A 23,505-nucleotide genomic window follows, 5' to 3' on the forward strand; every position below is an offset into this window, starting at 1 on the left:
AGGTTGTGCAGAATGCTGCCGCGAGAGCCATTTATGGCCTAAATAGGCGAGCCAGTGCTGCTGGTCTTTTGCAGACCTTACATTGGCTGCCTATCCGTAAGCGGATTGCCTTCAAGGCACTAACTTTGGCCTATGAAGCCCTCCATGCTGTTGGAGCTAAGTATCTCCAAAGGAGACTCGCCTTTTACCATCCGGCCCGTTCTCTCAGATCAGAATCTTTGTTCTTGGCGACGGTGCCGCGCGTAAAAAGAGCCCGCATTGGAGGCCGCTCCTTTGGACTGCTGGCACCACAGCTGTGGAACACCCTGCCGCTGACACTCCGTGGAGCCACTAGCTTACTTGCATTTAGGAAAGGTTTAAAAACTTGGTTATTTGCTCTTTAGGTTGTTTCTTTCCTTTTTTTCTGTTATGCTTTCCACTCTGTTTTTATCACTGTGTTGTGTTATTCTGCTGTAGGTCTCATCATTAAAGCGCCGGGACACTCTTTTTGAGTAGCCGTGCGCTATATAAAAACAAATATAACATAACATAACATAACATAACATAACATAACAATGGCAGTGACCACCCAGAGCACACCCTGAGGGAGCACCAAGACTACCCAAAACAAGAAAACTCATTAGTGCACACCTCAAGGAATGCAAGGAAACAAAAAGGGAGAAGACTGCCACACACCTTAAAGGAAGGAGAAACGAGTGTTTTGTGCAGAATGATGGAGAGAGCAAACAAGCCACCGTTTACCCAAAGGAATGATTTGATGGCATGAAAGTCAAGTTGATGTGTCACATGATAAAGGAGATTGGTCAGGGCATGCCATAATTTGATAAAGGTGGGAGGTACGTTGAAGCATAATCCAAGGGAGGGAAATGTGAGACTAGAATGATGAATGCAAGACACAAAAAGATAAGCAAGAGGGGAGACAGTGAAGGAACAGGCAAGGAAGAGAAACAGGGAGAAAGAAGGAGACTGGGGGAGAAAGCTTGAGGTAGAGTCCGGGGTGAGGGTGCGGGGGGGGGGGACAGAGAGAGATAGCGCAAACGAAAGAGAGACCAGTCACTTAACACATGGAGCTAAAGCAATGCGTTGGGAGGGAGTGTTGGAAGAGAGGACAGTTGGGGAGCAAGGAAGAGAGATGATCTGTTGAAGGCCTTACAGGGGAAGAGAACCAGATGAGGTAACAGAAAGACACTGGAAAATAGAAAGCAATTTGATGTGAACATTTTCGCACCAAGGGCTGTCTTCTTTTTCAGTGAGTGAAAGAGCAATTCTTACCCCTTGAGAGCAAGAATGTAATGGAGCAAAACATTGCATACCGGTCTGTAGAAATTTCCGGCATGGCTTTTTATCCTGTTCATCTGCGAGGATTGCAGGGGCATCTGTGAACAAAAGTCAATCTATATCAACACCCAAATATAATACTTGAAGGATTGAGAGGTCAGGGAGCACAGGGTGAAGTTGGAATATGAGCAGTCAGAAGATAAAGTGGGATGGAGTTCTACACGCTACAAGAAAACTGATGTTCAAAGAAGAGTTGGTATGCTCTAGATTGTGAACAATGAATAGTCAGAAACACCATCATTTGGAGCACAGAACTGAAGCAGTGTCTAGAGCTCTGCATTACCTGGACATACCTAGGGTTGGGTGACAAATCTCTAGACAGTGCACTAAAGTACTTCAGTCTAGTGGCCTCAGGGTGATTAACCAGTGGTACCGGAACTCAATATCTTCGGAATCCATACTACCAAAGTTCTAAGTTCCATTGGTTCTAGGCTAGCGGAGGCTGGGGACAGCCATTGTCACCACAAAAGAGAGTGCAGAGAGATGATCAAGGCACAATACAGGTCAAGAACTAAGCAAGCAAGCCGCAGATACCCAGCCTACTAACATAGAAGAAGGATTAACACCCAATCCTACCCAAACCACCCATGATATTAACAATGTAATCACATAGAATTCCCTTGACAACAGAAATGGTTTGTGGACAACTGTCACACCATTAGACAAAAAACATCTATGAGATGAGACCATAAAATTAACTGCAAGAATGAAACCCAGCAGAGTGGAAAGGTGAGTGTTGTAGTTAGAGGGCAGGGTCTTTATACAACAGAGTGGAGCAACTCAGGCAGGAAGTAAGTTCTTTATTTCATGTTAGGCCCTTAGGTTACATTCACAGCGGGTAGGTCCTGTTAATTTTTTATTCTTTCTCCAACTGTAATTCTCTCCCAGCTCCCACTACAAACCACACACCATTGTTCTGTCAGTGGTGTGTTAAAATGCTGAGAGTGAATGATGTGATTGAACAGTGGCAGGGGTGGTGTCCACCGTGGAAGAGACAACCTAGCTGGTGAGATGGAAAGGCAAGTAATCACAGGAAAACAGGCAGCTACCAAATGTGTGAGTCTCAGTCGGAATGTGCACAGTGCCCCAACAGAGAAGAGACCAGTCCTTGAAGCCAGAACATTGGTGGCCAGTTTGGAGCTGTATGGAGATGAAATCATGACAGGTCTAATAGTGTGTGCCCTAGTGGGCGAACATTAACCGAAGAACAACAAGTAAGCAAGCATAAGATGTAGCAACATATAAAACCTTTGCAACAAGCCACAAAATTGTGTGGCAGGCTGATACTGCATGACAAAGAAGGGCATTTCGAGGTGAAGTGGGCTAGTCCAAAGGTATATGCTGCATCTATTTTCTTTAAGGGTCCTGTAACATAACTAAGAGAATAGAATAGTGCTACCCTCCACCCTGTACTGTATTCAGTAAAGAGCTGTGCTGGAGCAAACTTTCATCACATTGAACTAACAGTAGTCAGGACACTGCACAGCACCAACAACACACACTAAGCAAATGCAACATACCACTGCATCTGAATAAATGAAGATCTATAAAGCCAGAGATGCTTCAATGACAACCAATAACGAAATGAAGCTACACGCCACACTGCAGTGGTTCTAACAAACTAAAGACACTATCATAAACAGATCGAGGGATAAAAACGTGATGTAAGTAAACTAAAAGGAACAAGAACTAATACCAGCCGTTGCTGTAGCCTCACATTAATCTCGCTCAGGCAAAGAGATGTGATTTCTGCAAACAAAGCAGGTGAATTTAACTTGTTTGAAACCATATAACTCATAAAAACAAACTGCAATCAAAATGTAATTCATCTATTACCATCCTATGCCTTACAACATAATAGGAGACCGGACAATCTGTTACCCACAGGTATCAACCTAGGCACTGAAGGCGATATAAGAGGTGATCTGAGAAGTAACATAACCTTCTCTACTGTCCATGGACCCCTTTCATGTAACATTTTCCTATCACTAAACCTATCATGGTACTACAAGGATGAAGAATGCTCATCAACATTTCACTTTTCCTGACCATCTCAATGGCCTAAATAATGCTAGGAAACCGGATATCACAGTGTCCCTTAAATGGAAAAACCAAAGCACATGAAAATAAAACAAATAAAGCATTCCAATACTAGCCAATTGGAAAAAGACTACATCAACATCTGGAACACTATTGTGGCAGATACAACTCTACCACTGATAAGATGCACAGCAAAATGTACTTAAATCATCAAGCAGGGTCAAAACGCTCTTCCACACAATAAAGATTATTGATAAGGCAAACTAATCACAACAAATGTTCAAGATTTTCTACAAGCTGATAAATTCTGTCTCTCTCAAAATTCTCAGCATAATCCTCACAACAGCAATGCTAAGGACATCGCATATTCAGCATAACATTACTGAATAAAACGACTATGATTCATCAAAGTACATCACATGTCCACTAACGTCCAGTCTGCTCTAACAGCCTTTTGACCAATGAGCCCAGTTCAAGTTCTTAAGACGTGAAACAAAATTAAAGTCTCCTAAGTTAGTAGGATCTGACACGCCTTACACTCATTTAGCATCACACTTTCTGCTTATGCACTTGGCAACCAACAACACGGGGGTACTCAAACGTATTATTAACAGAGAAAAGATGATACAGAAGTGTTCTAAACCAGCCTGCCTAGGCTAGAATCATTGCATGACAACTAGGTTTGGGAGATCAGAATTGAATCTTCAATTTCCCCTGGAAAAAAACACTGCATGATATCCCACAGTGTTCTTTTCACTTTCCATCTGTAAACACAAAAATTGGCAACCTACATGGAGAGTTTCATGGAGATCGTCCACTGGGGGAAAAGTTGGATGGAGGCAGCTATAAATTCTGCAAGGAAATATTGTCAAAAGAGGGTTGATGGTAGGGGTGGGATTTTCTTTTTAGGACAAGGCAACAACCTGTGGCTGTCTCCAATGACATCTGCATTACCTATGGAGCTAAAAGACTAAAACTGGCATCCCCCTCGTTGCCGAAGCCACTTTGTCCCTCACTTCCCAATGTGGATTGCTTGTAAGTGAAGGTGTCAGCCTGCATGAATATGTAGCGTAGGAGAGGCAGAGGCCACAGTCACAGTAAGCTCACATGGACATCTAAGTAGGGAGAGGACATACTAAGAATCGTAAAGAAATCACTGCTAAAGACACCATAAGTTGTGTAGGGCACAGAGTAGAGGTAGAGTAGCACAACAGCCCTAGGGTTACTCAGGGAGGGGCCGTAACTGCCATAAATTGTTATTTCCTGGATTACTAGGCCCAGAATATGACAGGACAGCTATCTAAAAGCCAGAAGAGTCTGTGGGAGCGAGGTCTGCAGAAATTACCAGAGGGCCAACCTTGCATCTGGCAGACATAGCCTTCTTCTGCCCCATAGTAAATGTATTGATATCTTGTTCTGTGTTGTTATATGTACAGTATCACACTGATGTATAATAAAGTATTTTTATTTAGACAAAGATCAAGCACTGGTTGGAAGAGTGATGTATTACGTATAATACGTTGAGTTCTGACTCTCTAGCCCCATACTACCTACCCGAGTACGTTTTGGCTCCCTCTGCGTCGATTCCCTGGTGATCAAATGCTAAAGAATTGTCCTTGAGGCCTTTAGGTCCAATAAGCCATTAGGCCCTGGAACATCTGTGATAAAAAGGCGCCAATTGACAAAACTGCCGCCCACTAACTCCTGTGTGTACCGGGACCACAACTCAGTTTCCACAGCCATGATGACCCAGAATGCCATCTTTGTTTCTCCTATTTCAAGCACTATGGCCTTGGTCTTCTTTCACCTATTTGTATGTGTTTGTGAGATGCTGAGGCTGGTGAGCTAAGCAACCTGAAATCTCCAAAGTTAGATTAGGCAATAATTGCTAAGAAGGTAAAATGTTGGACCAGAGGAAGGAACTGGCTAGTCAAACAAGTACACTACAGCTTCTCGCGAGAGAGATGACATTCTTTCTGAGCCAGCAAACTATATGTAACTGAAAGCTGGCTGAAACTTTAACAAACAGAGGACTCTCGTGGGTCTGCAGATAACAGAGGTATCTAACTTGACATTTGTACGGTGTATAAGAGTGAGAGAAAGGAGTTAATACGAGTGCATCTTGGAGCTCAGTAAAACAAAAGGAAAAGAGATTGATTACAGATCTAATGACGTTGTGATGTGAAAAGGTCTTCTTTTACAGGCTTCTATCCGAGTGCATTATTTTATTCTTCAATGCCCACTGTGAAATGGGGCAATTCAGCACTTTTAGTGCCTGGGAAAACAAGAGCTCTTTAAGATTCTGGTCGCAGATATCTGAGAATCAGAGACCAGGAGTAGCAGGGTAGCATTAAGCAGTGAGGGGCTTGATAGGCAAACGTCATACCCCAGTGGTGGAGTGATCGGGTGACGCAGGGCATAATATCAGGTTGCTTTTTATCTTCTCAAGTTGATATTAACACTCACAAAGGCTATCATAATGTTCCTATTAATGACATTCTGTATAAAAAGAACAGCAGGCTCTGTATTCTTTTTAAAACATAACAACCACTCATTTTAAAATAATCAACAGAACGATCAGAGACTATAATGCAGGTTATGACACAGAAACTGGTGTTTTATAAATTTTAGATAGTGTGCCTCCTGTACTTCTTAGAATGAAGCTTTGCAGAAAAAAAGTTTTTAGGGCCACCTTGAGCTTTATTGCTGAGCTCCTGATATGAATTTGCACCAGTTTGTGTAAAGATGTTCTGACTGTGGGAATAAAAGCCAGGTGATGAATACATATGATTATTCATCTAAAAATGATTTGGATCTAACTCACATGTCATTTTCTCACCATTGCCATACTATGGAAATAGAAGTATTCTGGTGCACGGCTAATGTCTTGCCTATACCAACCGTGTATGAGCAGGGCAGACAGAGTTATACCTTGACTTAAAATTGCATCACATCGCATCCAATGAGTGAAAGCCATGGACCGGAAGGTCCCTTAAACCACTTATATTTTCCAAAACAACCAAATGGGTGTAATGAAAGGACAGCAAAACCTCGAAGATTCATAATCCCCTGTTTCAGACCTCTCAGAATAATGTCTTTGGGTTAGCCTTGGAGTCCTCTGTCTGGTAAATGCAACTGAATTATAGTTATTTTTATATTCAGCTGTTAGAAAACAAATGTTTGGGCACACATAAAACCAAGTGAGCCTTCAAACTTATAACCGTGTGACCTGAGCTGAAATCCAACATAGAAATTCGGCAGAAGTCAATGTTTTACTGGTACTCCAGGCAGTTGCATACATGAAGGGTCATAATCTTTACTTGAAAGTTGTATCTTTGTTATTTTAAGATTGTCCTAGGGAATACTTTTAAGGACCCGCCTGAAGGTCACCACAGTGCCCAAGCCATGAGATCTTCACAGTCTGGCATCAGTACACTAATGAGTCCATAAGTGGACCACCTCCTTCTGAACCCTGCACTCCCATGCTGCACCAGCATGTAACAGGTCATTTCAATCTTAGAAGCAGCAATGATCCAAGTGTAAACTGTACAGTGCTGTGATCACAATGGGCTCCTTTGTAGGAGTACCTTCTTTCCTATAATGCCCTGCTTTTCACTAATCCAGGAAACAATATGTACTTAAACATTGCATGGACATCTTTACAGTTGATACTTTCTCTCAATGGCATGATCCTCTTATATCATAAATTATGCCGGGCCAGTGTTGCAAATCACATCCACACAGAAAGTAAGTGGTTGGACCCATGCCTCAAGAAATGGTCATATTGGGCATTCTTCAGAGGGACCACTGTGGGCTCTCTCTCCCCTTCACTAGGCTTTTTGACCCGGTCAGCTGAGGGTCTGGAAAGCAGCCTCACTGACCGAGGCTGCTTATGAATGGTGGGAGCCTAGTCTGAAGAGGTTTTGGCTGTGGTTCCCAAGGTTAACAGTGCCAGGACTACCAGCCTTCAGAGGAGGCAGACAACTTGTGGGTCAAGTAAGCATCACAGATGAGTGTATAAGAACTATTAGTCCTAGCTCGAAACCCTGTGTGACCTATAGTCTTTTGGAGGGATGGATGTATATATGGGGTGCCAATGCCTTATTGTCCATGCCAGAGTCTACTGGGTCTGCCTTTTAAGTACCTGACTGGTATTCACTTCTGTAGACCTGCCTAAGCATAGCTTGCAAACAAGCCTGCAACCCTCTCAATCAGATATTGACCCTAATAAAACTCCGTAATTCTAGATATTGGACTAAATCACAGATGGTGGTCCTGAAAGAGAAAGCTTAACATTAAATTGAAATTAATGTGTTTCCTCTCTTATGATGTAGGCTCATTCCCCTGGCTGGTGTTACAGTATACATAGTTTAAGTCTACAAGAATTTAAGTAAAATAAAGAACTATTCTTTATTACAAACGCTGCCGGCTTGACCCTCTCCAAATGTATTCAAATGTTCTTTTTAAATCTATACCATGCTCGATAAACATCACTTCCCAGGAAGCTTGGCCCTACCTTTTCTTTCTTAATACCAAAGGTAAGCAAACAAAGTGACCTAGGCTGAGTTTGTCCCATTTATTAAGGTAAATGAGGCCACCTCATCTTTGATGTTGAGTGCTTCTTACATGTACCTGGACATATCAAAGCCAAACAAACCTTGTCCACAAAAATTTATTTTTTTGTTTAAGGAATAGCACAAACACGAAGGTACTCTGAACGGAGTAGAAAAACAGATTTCGAAAGGTGAACAGCAAGCTGCGCTATGTAGAATATATACAAATTAGAAAAGAAGCAAAGGGGTTCTTGGGAAGAAATATGTACAGCTCATCTGCCCCACTCCTGGCAAACAACCCCCACCACAAGGATCTGCACTGGCAGAAGGAAAATATACTTCATTGGACTGTCAACAGAGTCTATAGACTGGCAGCAAAAAAGCCATATGAATGCATTTCTACCTGTCTTATGAACACACGGAAAGGGCGCAGCCTTGGAGAAGTTTGTTCAAAATCTAGAGAGATCACATGTGGGACTGCACATAAGCTATATTTCCAGCACACAGTACACAAAGGAAAGTTTTTTCAAAGAACGTCTACTAGTTCCTTCCCACTCCATACTCACAAATATTGCCTTCTTTCTAAACTACACTTACAAAGTTGTAAAGGAATTCACAGTTCCTAAACTCCATTATGCATGTGCCATTAGGTCCACATGAGGTAGTATTATTTTATTCATTTATAATGCTTAAACCTAACCTGAATATGATAGAACAATGTACAAACAAAGATTTATTGATAAGAAATTATTTCATAGTCTAACGATCTGAAAAATAATCAGCAATAAAGAACATAGAACACAACCAATAATTAATAGAAACAAAGGTGACTGACATTGCATATGTTATTGCGAATAATTGCTACAAACATAAGAACTGCAAGGTTGGTTGAAGTACTGTGAATACAAGAAACTAGAGATGACTGCTCTGCTGTACGCGAAGCGTGCAGTAGGAATAAGTGAACATTCTGGGTTTTTTTTCTTCTTTAAATGATTCGTTTTCATAAAAAAAATCTTTTTGCTTCATTTTGGGTGTGTTTATTTTGTTGCTTTGTGGGGATCAAAAGGTAACCCCACAAATAAAAGAAAAAGAAAAAACAAACCAGAAGCTAAACCATTCAGGGTTCTGCAAGTTCAAACATTGTGGGCTGAGATCCCATCTTGTTCAAGAAGGTGGGACACGCTCAGTACTGTAAATCCCACACATGATACAGAGGTTTGTCCTCTAGTAGTAATAACATACAACCATCTCTAGTGGTGTGGGGTGAAGCCTCACCTCGGAAATAGTCGTACCAGACCTTCTTTGAGCGCTGGTGCTGTACTCCGCTCAGGTGTTTTTTCCTGTTGTGTAGATTGTCTTGGAAGGATCGATTGCAGTAATCACAGAAATACCGCCTGCCCATTTTTCTACATGCCTTACAGCACCTACAACAAAGAGGAGATAGTTACATCCCATGACAACCGTGAGGATCTCAAGGAACAATGAAAATTAGAGGTCAGAGTGACAGATACCTCTGGTTCTGGTTAGTGTAGTCAGTATATGGAGTTATTCCAGTTAGCTCCAAAGTGAGGGAATACTAGTTGTGTCTGAAATGACTTGTAAAAAGTGGAAAATTACCTCTACCCATTGCCACAAATGAGATGGAAAAAAGTCCACAATGTGCATAGTAACAAGGGAAGGACAGAGTTAGCTAATAAATTCTACATCTACAAATTGTGATAAGTGAGAAGGAAAAAGTCCACCATATGAAAAGTTACAGAGGGAACAGGGTTAGCTTATAAATTCAGCCCATGGTATATCATAGTTAAGGCCTTGTGTATTGCACTGTAGATGGAAAACCCAACATTGCTCTTGCGTGAATAGGGTTCTTGTTGACCAGTTAGGGTTGGAGTCGATGATGGTCCATTGAAGACTATCTTGCGTGTGGTGTGCCTCATAGAAGTGACTTAGCTTTCTAGTATTGGTTTGTTTTTTGCATCGGATCGTACTCGATGTTCACTAATCCAAACTTTGACAGGTATTGTGGTCATGCCCACATAGCAGAGATTGCAGGGACATGTAATCAGATGCACACGGTTTTTAGTATTGCAGTTTGCGTGTCATTTCTGATGCCATGGCCTTTGCAAACCTAGATCTATATGTTTAGTCATGTTAATGACATGGCATACTGAATATGACCCACATGGGTAATGTCCTTCAACTGGTGGTAAGGCCCAGAGTGTGAGTTGTTTGGTATGTTGAATAAGTGGGTGGGTGTGAACCAGAAGTACTCTCCAGCAGTCATTCAACACGCTTACAAGATGGCAACAAACAACCACAGAGAATGCCTGCTGGAGAGTAGAGAAAAAACACACACTGACACCCTTACATGTGTGACTACTTTCACCCCCTCTTGCAACTAAATACATAAGGAGATTAAAAGGCACTGGGGGATCCTTCAGACGGACAACTTCACGCCAGGACCAAGTCCCCTTTCCGCTTTTAAACGTACTTGGAATATGAGGGAACTTATGGTTCATACCACCATACTCAACATACCAAACAACCCACCCTGTGGCCCTTACCACCATATTCAACATACCAAACAACCCACCCTGTGGCCCTTACCACCAGTTGAAGGACATTACCCATGTGAGTCATGTTCAGTATCATCATTCACAAACAAGCATTTACAATGCAACGGTTTCGCCTTTGGAAAAGTTTGAGCTATTGGCATTGTAAATGACAACATTTTATTTATGTGTTGGTTTTGAAAACAGATAAATAAATGGCATTGTCATTTACATTGCCAATAGCTCTAACTTTTCCAAAGGCGAAACCGTTGCATTGTAAATGCTTGTTCTAAGAAGAAGTCAATTTTTCCAAATGTTTGTGTTTTCAATCTATTTGCTGTTCGTGGTGGAAACAAGTGCAACACCCATTGGTGAACCCGGATCTATACATTTCTGAAAAGCAGACAAAAATCTGAATTCAGCAAGGTGCTATTTGTGTTGATGCCTGAACTTTTTCCCAAACACACTGATCTTTTGAAAAAAAAGAAAAATGGGAAAAAAATAGCGACGGGGACAATGTTTTTACCTGTATTTTACATAAATTTACAAGACTGTAGTGCACTTCTTAGAACAAGATTAGGCACTTTCTATTGCATTTGCACTTTAGAGGAGATAAAAATGTTATCTGGTTAGAGTATATGAGTTGTCTCAGATAGTTTTGGCTATAAGTATATATTGCACTTTAGGAGAAAGGTTAGTTTTACCCTCCTTTGCTGGTGATTTTGTATGCAGTGGCTGCTCTAGTCTATACTGATACATACAATAATAATTGGTTTTACTTGTGTTTTTAGCACTGCATTATGTCAGATGTTAATTACAATGCAAATTTTAGAAATGGAAAATATTGTTGCTGTAGCCCAAGCATATAAAAAACAACACTAAGTGGATCCTCGCATCTTTGCATTATACAGACTCATCATACACTGGCAGACGTACGTTTTGGAGCACAAAGTCCTACCCATGGAACAGCCTCACTGCGCGAACAGCTTTACACATTGTTTGTGACCCTCTCTGAAGGGCAAAGTCTCGGTTTATTGTCATATGATGTGATTTTACATCATGAGTTTGCCCCGCCTTTTTGTTTACTGTGACCAAACCGTTACTGTAACTGAAAAGGCCTACATCTTTTTAGTCGCAGAATGCTGGCAAGAAGAGACATCAAGTCTCATTCTTTGCGAATGAGACACACATTTCGGGGTTGGATTTACCTCTCACAAAAAAAGACCTGGTGAGAAGGGCTAGAGCTTGAACTCTAAATGGGACTATTCAAATAACTGGTGTCTGAAATAGCAACTTCTGCGAGAAATCCTAACGCTCTTCCAACCACTACACGAGGTCCCCATACAGACTGCTTCAGTTGACAGAAAAGGGATCACTTTGGACACATTAGAGAGCTGACTTACTACTTTGCGAAGTCACTCCTTTTTAAGTTATTGATGCTTTCTTGTATATTTTTATACTGTCACGGTGGGTGGCAGCGTTTTCTCTGGCGTCATTAAATATATCTCACTCCCATGTGATTCATCAAAACTTGTGAGATCTGCATTTACGAGGCAGGGCCACTAACCGGTAAGCACTGCAGGGCGCTGGAGTGCTCTCCATCGGCAGTGCACTCTTGCACGACTGATGCATCCTGGCTGCGTGTCCTCCTCACACTCGGCAGGTAGAGGTCCCTGTAGTGTCGAAAGCTGCTGAGGACAGCGGACTCCAGTCGACTCCTCCACTCGCTAGGGTGGTCCTCATTCTCTGCCATGGGCAGCCCAAGATCTGTTTGCTGCTAGCGAAGACCTTCAATAAGTCAACAGTGCCGAGTGTTAAACTTTTGCAAGTGCGCCGGTGTTCTGATAATGTATTTGGATATACCAGGAAGCGCAGGTTGTAGTGGGCAGAACCATCACTAGCACCGCCCTTGCGTTGACACGCCACTTTACAACACAAAAGAAACAGGAAATATTCTCATCTCCTGACTCAGCTTCCACGTTTGCGGGCTTTACATCTTTAAGTAGTTCAGTGCGGAAGTTGTCGGGACTCCGACCTGCGCGAACTAGGGGGTGGTGGCGGGTATTAATTAACAGTGACAACGGCCATCTTATAGTAGGAATATTTCCTTTGCGTCGGTTAGCATACTGTAACAAGCACTCACCTGGGGAACAACGGAGGCCCAGCACGGAGCGGGCATTTCGGCAACCCCGCCCACGGCCATGTGCGCTCGAAAAACATGAAGCACGGGGGGGGGGGCGGGAGCGGGAGGGGGATGTGCGCTCGAAAAACATGAAGCACAGGGGGGGGCGGGAACGGACAGCGGACTTGTCTCTGGGTCCGGTGTGGACGTCAGGAGGAAGCGCAGGCTACGGAGAGTACCAGGGGCGCCCAGGGGACAAAGAGCAGTGCGAGCCTCGCTGGAAGCACGGCTTGAACCGCGGCTGTGCTCACACGCTGCGGGACTCATGGGGGTGGCTGCAGCTGGGCAAGGGCGATGCGAGCCTCGCTGGCAGGGCGGCTCGGGTCGCGGCTTACAGTACTTTAGAGCTTAGGATCGGCTGTCTCTACTGAATGGCTCTGAAAAATGTGTGCCTGCAGCAGCCCGGGTTAGGAGAGCCAGTGTGAGGAGAGGGAGGCGGGGTGGAGGGAGCAGGGCAGGCCGAGCAACTCCATTGTCTGCCGTGAGCCGGGTGACTAATCTTCCGTCGTGGGACCCAAAAAAAATGGCGGCCAGCAACTCCTGAATTTTTCAGATTGGGGGCGTGTTTACAGGGGCGGGAACGGCGCACAGACAACGGGAGGGGGCGGGAAAGGGTAATCAAAAGGCAGAGCACTCACCTGGGAACGCCTAGGGAAAAAATCTCGGGAACGCCCCCGAATCTGGTCCGGCCTTGACGGACAGATCTCTGTTCCAATGGCTAGCCTCCATTTATGGAGCTAGCCAATGGGACAGGGGGGCGTATTCCAGAATCCTTACTGAAATCAAGAGATTTCTCTTGGAGGCGGAGCTTACGCTCCGTTCTCCAGGCGAAACCTAAAAAGGGGAGAGGGTCAAAACAAAGCTCCACTATCCCAAACCCCCTGGTATAGCATATATACACACGAAGGGGTAGAGAGGACAAGAACCCAGCATGAAAAAACAAACAAGCAGTGACACAAATCGTGTGTTTTTAACCCCTTCGATGCGGATGACAAAGCCAGCTCGTCATGGGCGTTACCTGCGCTACGCGGATGACGAGCTGGCTTTGTCATAAACAAGACATTTTTGAGATTCCAGCGCACAGCGTGAAAACGCGGTAGCGCGGTAGCGGTTAAAAAAACTGCCCTCCCTCACACACAAATGTGTGTGACATGCTTCGTCATCGGGTCTGCTTACAAAACACCCTGGCGTAGCCACGCAGAGGGCGGAGCATAGGGAGGGGGAAACACACAATACAATATACAAGACAACGCAAAAGGTGACAAGACAGTGATAACCAGTTAAGTGTTACCCTGAGACTGGGTATGGTGATAGATAAAGGTGCAGTGGATAGATCGTGCTATTAAAACTGGCTCATGGATACCTGTCAGACCTTTATTCATAGGTTCCATGGTCAGGATTAAAATAATGAAGGATGGCAAATGTTTCTAGAGAAAAGCAAGTTCCCAAAACACCCCTCCTTAGACTGCAAAAGCCAACATGTCTTCTAGTGCCCTCACTGAACAGGTCACGTCGGTCTTCTTCAGGACATCTATCAGTCCCAGTCTATTCTCCCCCTTACCTCAGTCAGGAAATTTAATGGGGGAAAAAGGATCAGTGGATCAAAACCTTGTGGAGGTAAATTATGCCATCACGGGGTACAAATACTGTGGAGAGACATAAACAAATATAACAATACACTATGACTCATATGCATATCATTAATAGGCTTCCAAATTCATAGGTATACTTATCTTCGTAAGTCCCCCCATTCTTTGGTGTTGAAAAAGGTACTTATACAATGAATCTTCCCTCCAGCATATTGTTTCAATACAAATGCCCCCTCGTCAAAGTATGGCTCTCATTGATATATATATATATATATATATATATATAACGTGTTTGTATGTATATAAATTGCTGCTGCCAAGGTTTACACACTCCCTTATTAAAAACCAAACTCAGGCGTTTACAATAATTCATATTGAACAGTCCGTGTGTTATCAGTAATCATGTTCTTACAACTCACCGAGTTTATTGGTAGATTAAACTCGAACAAGCGCCAGGCGGGGCGACCCCCAAACAACACTACCTGTGTTCGAGAGAGATATAAGGGGCACATCTTTTACCAAATACAGGGATGTACAGTTTAAACATACCTTATTACCCCTACGTTTGTTCCCGCCATAACCGATTAATCAAAGTGGAGAACTCTGCGGTCAGTGGAAGGCCCCCCTGGGTCACCCATGGGTTACCTCCCTCCATAGCACATAAAGGTCTAATTCGCAAAGTACTCGGCATTTAGCGTCTAGCCCCCCCCCCCGGAGTTCTTACTGTTGCGATGGAGGTCTGAACACCACTCGTGCCCGCTCCTACAGCGCCGCGAAGATGCTGACAGGACGCCGGCTCCACCATTAAATGCGTGTTTTCCTTAACAGCCCCCGTATGTAGGATGACGCCATGAAGCATGCGCATTCATCACGGGCAACTGGGAAATGTAGTTGTTACTATGGTAACAGCCCGTCAGTGGTGTTGCGCATGAAGTTAAAGACACCAAAACACTCCATACACGTTCCTGCCCGCATAGCAGAATGTTTTCAAGCCTTCTAGCCCATGCAGATCCTAAGTTCTCTAAATCAGTGATATCTAAATAGGTAATTCCCCATCTCTCACATATTTCTTTAATTTTAACTTGGGGATCGTAGTGAGATATCATGTTCAGTATGCCATATTACCAACACGACAAAACATATAGACCTAGGTTTGCAGAGGCCATGGCATCAGAAAAGACACACGAACTGCAATACTAAAAACTGTGTGTATCTGATCACATGTCCCTGCAATCTCCGCTATGTGGGCATGACCACAAGACCTGTCAAAGTTCGGATTAGTGAACATCGGAGTACGATCCGTTGCAAAAAAAACAACATGAGAATGCTGAGTCACTTCTCTGAGGCACACCACATGCAAAATGGTCTTCAATGGACCATCATCTACTCCAACCCTAACTGGTCAACAAGAACCCTATTCAGGCAAGAGCAAAGTCGGGTATTCCGTCTACGGTCCAATACCGGAGGCCTTAAACCACTTGGATGCTAATGACAAGGGTAACTCGTCATGGAGTTCCCATTCATTTCAATGGAATTTACATGCCATCGTTGGACATGGCTTAGCATCCAAGTGGATAGATGATATACCATGGGCTGAATTTATAAGCTAGCCCCGTTCACCCACGTAACTGCGAATATGGTGGACTCTTTCCTCCTCACTTACCGCTATTGGTAGAGGTAGAATTTATTAGCTAACTCTGTCCTCCCCGTTACTATGCACATAGTGGACTTTTTTTCCATCTCATTTGTCGCAATGGGTAGAGGTCATTTGCCACTTTTTACTAGCCATTTCAGATATGACTAGTACCCCTCACTTTGAAGCTAACTGGAATAACTCCATATACTGACTACACATACCAAAACCAGAACCAGAGGTATGGGTTTGTCTGCACTCTGACCTCTTATTTTCATTGTGTCAGGTCATAACCACCTTATCCCCCCTTATGTTAGAATACTGAGGCCGCCCTCTTTTGTGATCTACACCCAACATGACCACTATACATCCCCAACACAAGAGCCACGACATGTGCTATTTTCAACGAAGACCGCTATACGGGCTACATACCCAATATGGCCACCATACTGCCCATATACGAGTGCTACTACAAGCGTCTCTCTCTTACACACACCTAATATGGCCGGCATATACCCTTAACACAAGAGCCACGGCCCACGCTATTCCTAATATCACTACCCGCTACGGGCTATACTCTCAATATGGCCACCAATTTGTCCATACGGGAGCACCAATACACGCGCTAATCTCCTGCGTCATTCCACACCAAGGAGTTGAGGCGCTGGAAAATGGATGTGGTTAAAAGTGGTAGCAGTGTTCCTCCCTCCCACCAGCGATTGAGCAGTGGAGGGCAGGTAACTAGCTTGCTTCACAGGAGGTTAATGTGAGTATTCTCTTACTGCTATTTACACCAAAGAGGTGCCTCATTTACAAAACACGCTACCACACAGGGATTATGCTAAAGCTGTGTCCTCTCTTGGTTTATTTCTCTACGTCGCCCTCCCAGCCGATGAATCCTTCCCTTACGACTCTTGGGGTAAGGTTATTAATGATTGTTTGCCAGAATGTTTACTGTTTACAATGCCAGTATCATGTACCGACCACAGCTGATACGAGTTTAAACTCCGCCGAGCATGCCTTTTATAAAAACCTCACCACTGACTTATTTGCCACTCTCTGGCAGGGATCCTGTGTGTGAGGGCATGTTTTCATTTGTGTTTACTCACTGCTTGCCACACTCACTACGGCAGGGATGAGCAGTATGACAGATCACTTCACAGCCATGGGCATCTGTACTGCGTATGCAGAATTTGAACTTAAACCCACCCTCACGCTGAGATGGTTATCTCAGCTATGTATAAGACTAGCCTTACCACGAACGCAGTACGATTGGATAGACGCATGATCTGTATTACGTTTCTGATGGGCAAGTGTTGCCGCTGTCTTTTTTCTCTCCATTTTCTTCTCTCGTAGGTTAGATTTTGCTAATAAAGTGGTCATATCTGTTTGGGTGCAGGATTACCCCGACCACACCTGAATATAGGTATCATTACAGGGTTACTGGGTGTCGCCATCCCAGACCCCCTTTTCTACACTTTATACACTTTTGCACAGTGCTGAAGAAACGCCCCTAGATCCACTAGGAACCACGAGAGGCGTGAAGCATGTCAACCTGATACCATTAATATTTTACCATCACCAGCACTAAAAATATGCAGAAGAATTCTCCCTACCCTGACCGCCCTCTCATGAGTATTCCTCTTGACTCCAGTTTTTAACCATATTACACGGACCCCAGAATAAAGTCTCTCCAGAGTACGTGTGATATTTTTAAATCGCTACTCACCACACCCCACACACCCGTACTCACCACTGCGACGTTCCTCAAAAGATCTTCAAAAAAGAGCCCACTTGCAGGGCCCATGGGGGACTGCAGCGCCACCCCCACGAGGAGCAACGCCCGATGATGAGGCATGACATCCGCCTGGGTGTGCGAGGGCACTTCCTTAACAAGGAGAAATTCCCCCCTTGAAATTAATATTATTCAACCTACACTCAACAGAGTTCTTGTCACTTATCCTTCTAGCGACTTGACTGGTCAACTCTTTTCCAGGAAGAGCTACCCTCTTGTGATTGAAACATAGGCTTTAGGGGGAAGCACGGGTACTGGATCTCTGCTTCCATCTGCTCCCAGTCCCCCCTCTTTTGTATATCTGAGGGTACAAATGAAGACAGTGCGGGACTAAGGAGGGACTACTATGGCTATTCACAAATCAAAAGCGACCACTTAGAAAGGAAAATAACAGGAGCCATTTGAAAAGATGGGCGGAAAATGGACGGAGCTTCTATTCCATACCTCAATACAGCATGTCTCGAAGAAACATCTCAAGCACTGCCTAGGCGATACGTAAAAAGTGAAACTATAAGTCCCACAGTGCTATAACCTATTCTTATTGCTAAAAATAAATGACTACCTTAATGTCCAACACTTGATGGAGCAACCCGGTAGCCCTTAGGAATAGCTCGCCAACTAGCCGTGCCATAATATTTTTAAATATACTACACAGGCTGTTATCGTCCAGATTCCACGAAGCACTGCAGGTTAGGTCCCACATCATCGTCACAGCCCCTGAGTCTCATCTGCTACGCTGATAAAATAAATTTGAAAGGAAGTGATATCATACAGTTATTTTCAGCTTCTATTATTGACCACAAAATACAATTCCCTAGTATGGGCAACATTATCCGACCATTCTGCACAATAAAACACAAATACCAGTCCCCATTAGTATGTATCGATGTGTGAAGGGAAGGAGGTATTTAAGAGTGGCAAGCTGCCAATTCGCACCGTTTGTCCAACTATCCCCTTCGGACAGTATTTACTTGTTAGCAAAGACCACTTCGCACATAAGGTGATAAGTTATTAATCTTGCATTAATATTTCAGTGATGCTGGCTTCACTTGTAAGGCAATTCCCAGTATTAAGCTTTGCTACGAAAAACAGGATCCTTTCTTACAATGTTGCTTGTGCAACCCGCAATAAAGCGGCACTCGGAGTGTCACAGGTAATGCATAGAAATATCACATAAGCACACTCATCTCTAGAAAATACCATACCAAAATTAGGCGTCCTAATTACAAACCTTTGTCGTCATTGGTTTCGTTGGATAGAATCGCTCACATGACACGACTTTTAGTCTCAGATATGAGGCTAAAATGTAGGTGGGAACTGGGAACGGGACCCAAGGCAATGACCACCCTAAAACCCTCATCTACAGCGTTCGCACAGCAGGATGTTCACTCCATCCTCTTGAGTGTCTTCCATCCTCTTGAGTGTCTTGTCTGGAAAGAAGTTTAGGAAGCCGCCATTTTAGGATCAGGCAAAATATTGCTCAAATGCGTCCTACAGCGTGCGACCTAATCCTGAACCACGTCGCTCAAGAGTGAAGTCACGAGCAGACACAGTTAACTGAAAGGTCGCGCAGGCGCATACGTGCAGCAAAAATGGCGCTGGGCTCTACGGTGTATAATCTGCTCTTCCGCAGGACTTCAACATTCACCTTGACTATTGTCGTGGGTGCCTTGTTCTTTGAACGGTCATTTGACCAAGCGGCGGACGCTCTCTATGATCACCTAAACAAAGGGGTAAGCGAGATACTGGGTCACCTTCAGAGAACAGGGTAGAGTCTGGAGAAAGTCACCTTGAGGGTTAAGGAAGAGGTGCTAGTGGGGGGGGAGGTAACCCGTAGCTTTAGGTGATTAAGGGTAAGCAGCGACTGTTGCGGGTATTTGGGGGGTCCGTTGATTGGATTAGACAGGAACTAAAACCTGGAATGTTGGCAGCCTCTTCGAGCGCGCTGGCGAGAGGATGGTCGTCAGTGAGGCTGCGTTGTTTTCTCGCGCACACCGGGCTGAAATCGACACTGATTTCGTAGTTTGGTACTCGAAGATAAATGTTCCTCCAGACGAGGATTTCCTTGAATGTACTCGGCTCAACCAAAATGGGTATTTTTAGATACATAGGGGCTGATTTACAAGCCCCTTGCGTCACTTTTCCCATGTTAAAAGTGGCTTGTAAATCTGCCCCATGGTGTTTTGTGCTCATCCTCCGGGGATACAGATATATGGCGTTCTCTTGCGCCCACTTCAACGCCATCGTACTTAGTTTACCTCACAATGCTCTGTAAGTTTATGTACTTTAAAATGTTATGCGGTTATACTGCCACTGCCCGTCCACCATCTCTTTCTTATCACACTCCAAATAGTTCTAGTTAAACTGTTTTCAGAGCCCATCCACTACAAGTGAGGTACCTTAAACCAGCTATGTTCAGTAGTTTCATAGTGACAAAAAAAATGAGTAACGCACACTGTCAGGAGCAACAATGACACTTGCTCAGACCGCATTTAGCCTCTTCGACTGACTCCTCGAAAAGCAATCCCATCCAGTAATCTGGTAGGTTAAATGCCACAAGAATGGACCATGAGAACACACACACACAAGACATGGAACTGCACATTTCCAGACAAGACACTGGAGGTTTGCAAGTTTCCAATTCAGTGCTTCTGTACTACGTTTCTGGTAGAAACACCCATTGACCTCTTGGCAAATAAAATAATTATTTGATTTTCCCTTCATTCCACCTGTTGAGTGCGTAAACAACATTAATATAACTAAAGATGTTCCTTGATGCTAACCAGACAGATTTCATGATGTTACCCCATGACCACCACTTACGCACTGAGCACGCACTTTAGAGGTCGTATAAAGACCCCTGCTTTCCTTCATTTTCCTGAAAACCAGCAACGCACAAGGTTGTTGGGAAATCTGCATTGTGGTGCATAGTCGCAGAAATTAACACAGATCCTCTCTGCCGCCTTGTAAGCAGATCCTTTGGGTTAAGAGATAGTAAATGCAACCCTAACTAAAACTATATGTATACAGAGAGATGCTGTTTTGTAACATTAAGTAGTTCAAGCAAATTCTAGTGTTCAGTCTGCTACCGTTAAGGGATTTTCATGAGATTTAAATAGTTGTCTAGCCGTTAAGCCGCCTAGACTTTGACATGGTGTCTGAATGAATGCAAACACCTATGGCTAGTCCGAAAGAATCTGCTGTCGCTCCTCTTTGTTACTAAGAGGTTTGTTATCATATAGGTCCCAGACAAACAGCAGATCTGGAGTAGTATTGTGTATGGGTTGTCCTCATTGCATCAACATCTTCTTCAGCATTGGTCCAAGAATGGCTTTGTTCTACAAATATGTATGACTGCAACTCTGCCCTCTCAGAGAACTTAAAATCCCTAGGTTTTATCCTGAACAGTAATTTTAACTTCACAACATCAGCAATATCTCAGGTAGAAATGCAGACTACCAAATCCAAACTGGTCGCAGAATTACAGATTTATCTCTCAATCCAACCAGAAATCTGAACCCTAACCACTGTAATGAGCGTCAAAACCTAAAGCATTTCACTTTGACAAATTCATCCCTATATCCACTGGTGACTGCTAAGTGAGACGGTTTGTTTATGTTTTATTCCATCTGTGTTTGGGCTTGGAAGCGTGGTGTACTTAATGGCTCAGCTTCTCGCAACCTTGTGTGCGGATATGTGACTTCTATTTGATTGTCAAATATTACCTTTTTCCTATTTCGCAGAGTTATGCCCCCCTCTAATCATCTCATCGTGTTATCTTTTTATGTGGTATTAATTAAAGCGCTTTGATTTTGAGTCTAGTATGCGCTATATAAAAAGCTTTAAATATAGACACACACTGTATGCACACTTCTGGGGAGAAAAGAGCTAACCTGCTTTGTGCACCTTTAGTAAACGCCCCTCTTCTTTATCGATGCATGCTACATGTACATATTTTAGAGATAGATAGGTGAAACATCCCCCTCACATTGTCAGCAACCTGTGGGAGAAAGAAAGGGAGCATTACTCTTATCATGCATACGTATGGCGACACATTGAACACTTTATACACTTTTTAGGCATAGGAGGGTTGGAGCAATCCTTCATAGAAACTGTAGGCACACCTCTGACGACTGAAAGAATTGAACAAACCCACCTCCAGCCTCCTCACCCTTTAAAGAAATCTGAAGACTGGATGAAGTATTCCATTGAGAAAACAGAAGTTGAATAGGATTCATGATTGAAGAGGACAAGAAGGGTTAATTATCTTATGTTTTCCAAACCCACTGGCGCTGCACACATTTTATATACAGTAGACAGGCAAGCAAAGGAGGAGTGGTAAGGAGAGGTAGATCGTAAAGTACGGAGATACAGGAGAGTGCCAGAAAGGAGAGTTTATGTATGTTTACAACCTTTATTGCTGCATTATGCTAATAACTGATTTATCTTGTAGAGACTCTGGAAACACATAAAACACAATTATGAACAGAGCGAGGAGTAGACGGCAAGTGCAGCACTGATGACCAGGCTGTCGGAACCCATTGAAATCTGGCCGTACCCACGGGCTGAGGATGGAGCAAGAATTGTCAACAGTTAATGTTTCCCCTTGGAACACAGACGACCATCAACCACACAAGACCTCCCAATGCCTGAACTTTATTTTGCTTTCAAAATATTTTCCTGGATGAATGACTTGTATTGAGGAAATAAATGTTCTTGAACACCTTCCAAGTATGATGCTGTTTTAATCAAGACCTTTGAGACGCAAAGAATGTAAGCTGTAGTTAAATGCTTTGGTTATTGTGTATAATGAGACGAGATCCCAGTACATCACTGCTGCTGAGTTGATTAACAGAAGGCCCCAATTTATAGATTTTTTTTTAATCCAAATTTGTGCAACACTGTATTCGAAGCACATCATACTAGAGGGATGGGACCCTAGATTTATGCCATCCGTATGGCTTTTAGTACCAGAATTAACATTGTGTCTGTTTTATTTTTTTTTAACTAACCTTCCATTTTTTTCTGTGCTTTCACAAATATATATTTCCAACAGACCCTTTGGTTACTCGCTCATGGTAGCTTATTGACCTATTGTGACAGCCGGCATTTTTAGCTTTTTGCCATGACCATTCCACCACTGACCCTGCCCCCCAAAAAGGGGCCATAACTTTAGAAATACTTTTTGAAAAGCTACACTTTTTAAAAGAGAGTAGGTTCCACTTTCTGTGCAAAGATACCGAAGATTATTCCAGTCATACTAAAGATTTCAGTTTGAACGCCACAAGCCAACCAATCACCCCCTCCCTCACGCTCCTATCACTGTTGTTTTCTTTTGGTTTGATGAAAAAGATTAATGAAATGGACTGTTACAATGCCACTACAATGTTCACTATTTCTTTTACACGTAAAGGAACACTAATGCCTTTCACTTGCATTATGTCCTGTCAAAGCATCCCACCGTCGTGGTTGATTAGCAAGCGTTGGAAAAGTCAATAGGTCTTGCCTATGAGACCTATTGGTTTTGGCATTTCTTTTTGGCTGTTACATAGCATGACTGAAAATGTTTAACCGCATGCGCGCTAGCGGGTTTTCCCGCTGCGCGCTGAGATTTTGAAAATCGCGCGTTACGTGTCAGCTCGTCATGCGCGTAGGGCAGGTAACGCCCATTACGAGCTGGATTTGTCATGCGCGTCGAAGGGGTTAAAAAGGCTATGATGCAACTTGCATAATTTTGTACGCATTTGCCTGCAACATGTGTTAAGCTTTTTTATTATTTACCAATCTAGTAAGGATTTGTAAATAAAGAGTGGTATAAAAAAC

The 23,505-nt window shown here is 43.4% G+C and overlaps 2 protein-coding genes across 4 annotated transcripts in view; one reads left to right on the forward strand and one right to left on the reverse strand.

The window, feature by feature from the left end:
- ZMAT5 (zinc finger matrin-type 5) overlaps positions 1-19,212 on the reverse strand; it is an 84,812-nt gene extending 65,600 nt beyond the window's left edge. Inside the window, exons 1-4 of one of the 3 annotated variants that reach the window (XM_078667205.1) lie at positions 18,914-19,210; positions 18,245-18,418; positions 9,207-9,355; positions 1,314-1,376 (exon numbers count right to left, since the gene is read on the reverse strand). In XM_078667205.1, the coding sequence (XP_078523331.1) occupies positions 1,314-1,376; positions 9,207-9,333 (190 nt within the window). In that variant the 5' untranslated portion in view covers positions 9,334-9,355; positions 18,245-18,418; positions 18,914-19,210. Of the gene's footprint in view, positions 1-1,313; positions 1,377-9,206; positions 9,356-18,244; positions 18,419-18,913 lie in introns of all 3 variants that reach the window. The other 2 variants (XM_078667204.1, XM_078667206.1) reach the window with 2 other exon arrangements.
- Positions 19,213-19,236: 24 nt separating this feature from the next.
- UQCR10 (ubiquinol-cytochrome c reductase, complex III subunit X) lies at positions 19,237-22,408 on the forward strand. Its single transcript, XM_078667207.1, has 2 exons — positions 19,237-19,415; positions 22,136-22,408. Exons 1-2 carry the CDS (start codon positions 19,275-19,277, stop codon positions 22,181-22,183), a joined length of 189 nt encoding a protein of 62 aa, XP_078523333.1. The 5' UTR covers positions 19,237-19,274; the 3' UTR covers positions 22,184-22,408.
- The last annotated feature ends 1,097 nt before the right edge of the window (positions 22,409-23,505 follow it).

The sequence above is a fragment of the Lissotriton helveticus genome, chromosome 11 (assembly GCF_964261635.1).
Source record: "Lissotriton helveticus chromosome 11, aLisHel1.1, whole genome shotgun sequence".
In the NCBI taxonomy this organism is placed as follows: domain Eukaryota; kingdom Metazoa; phylum Chordata; class Amphibia; order Caudata; family Salamandridae; genus Lissotriton; species Lissotriton helveticus.

Bases quoted from the DNA above. Each gene is read 5' to 3' on its own strand.
- UQCR10 (XM_078667207.1), top strand. From the start codon at position 19,275: ATGGCGCTGGGCTCTACGGTGTATAATCTGCTCTTCCGCAGGACTTCA. The intron at 19,416-22,135 runs GTAAGCGAGATA...TTTATCTTGTAG, and splicing joins ATGATCACCTAAACAAAGGG to AGACTCTGGAAACACATAAA.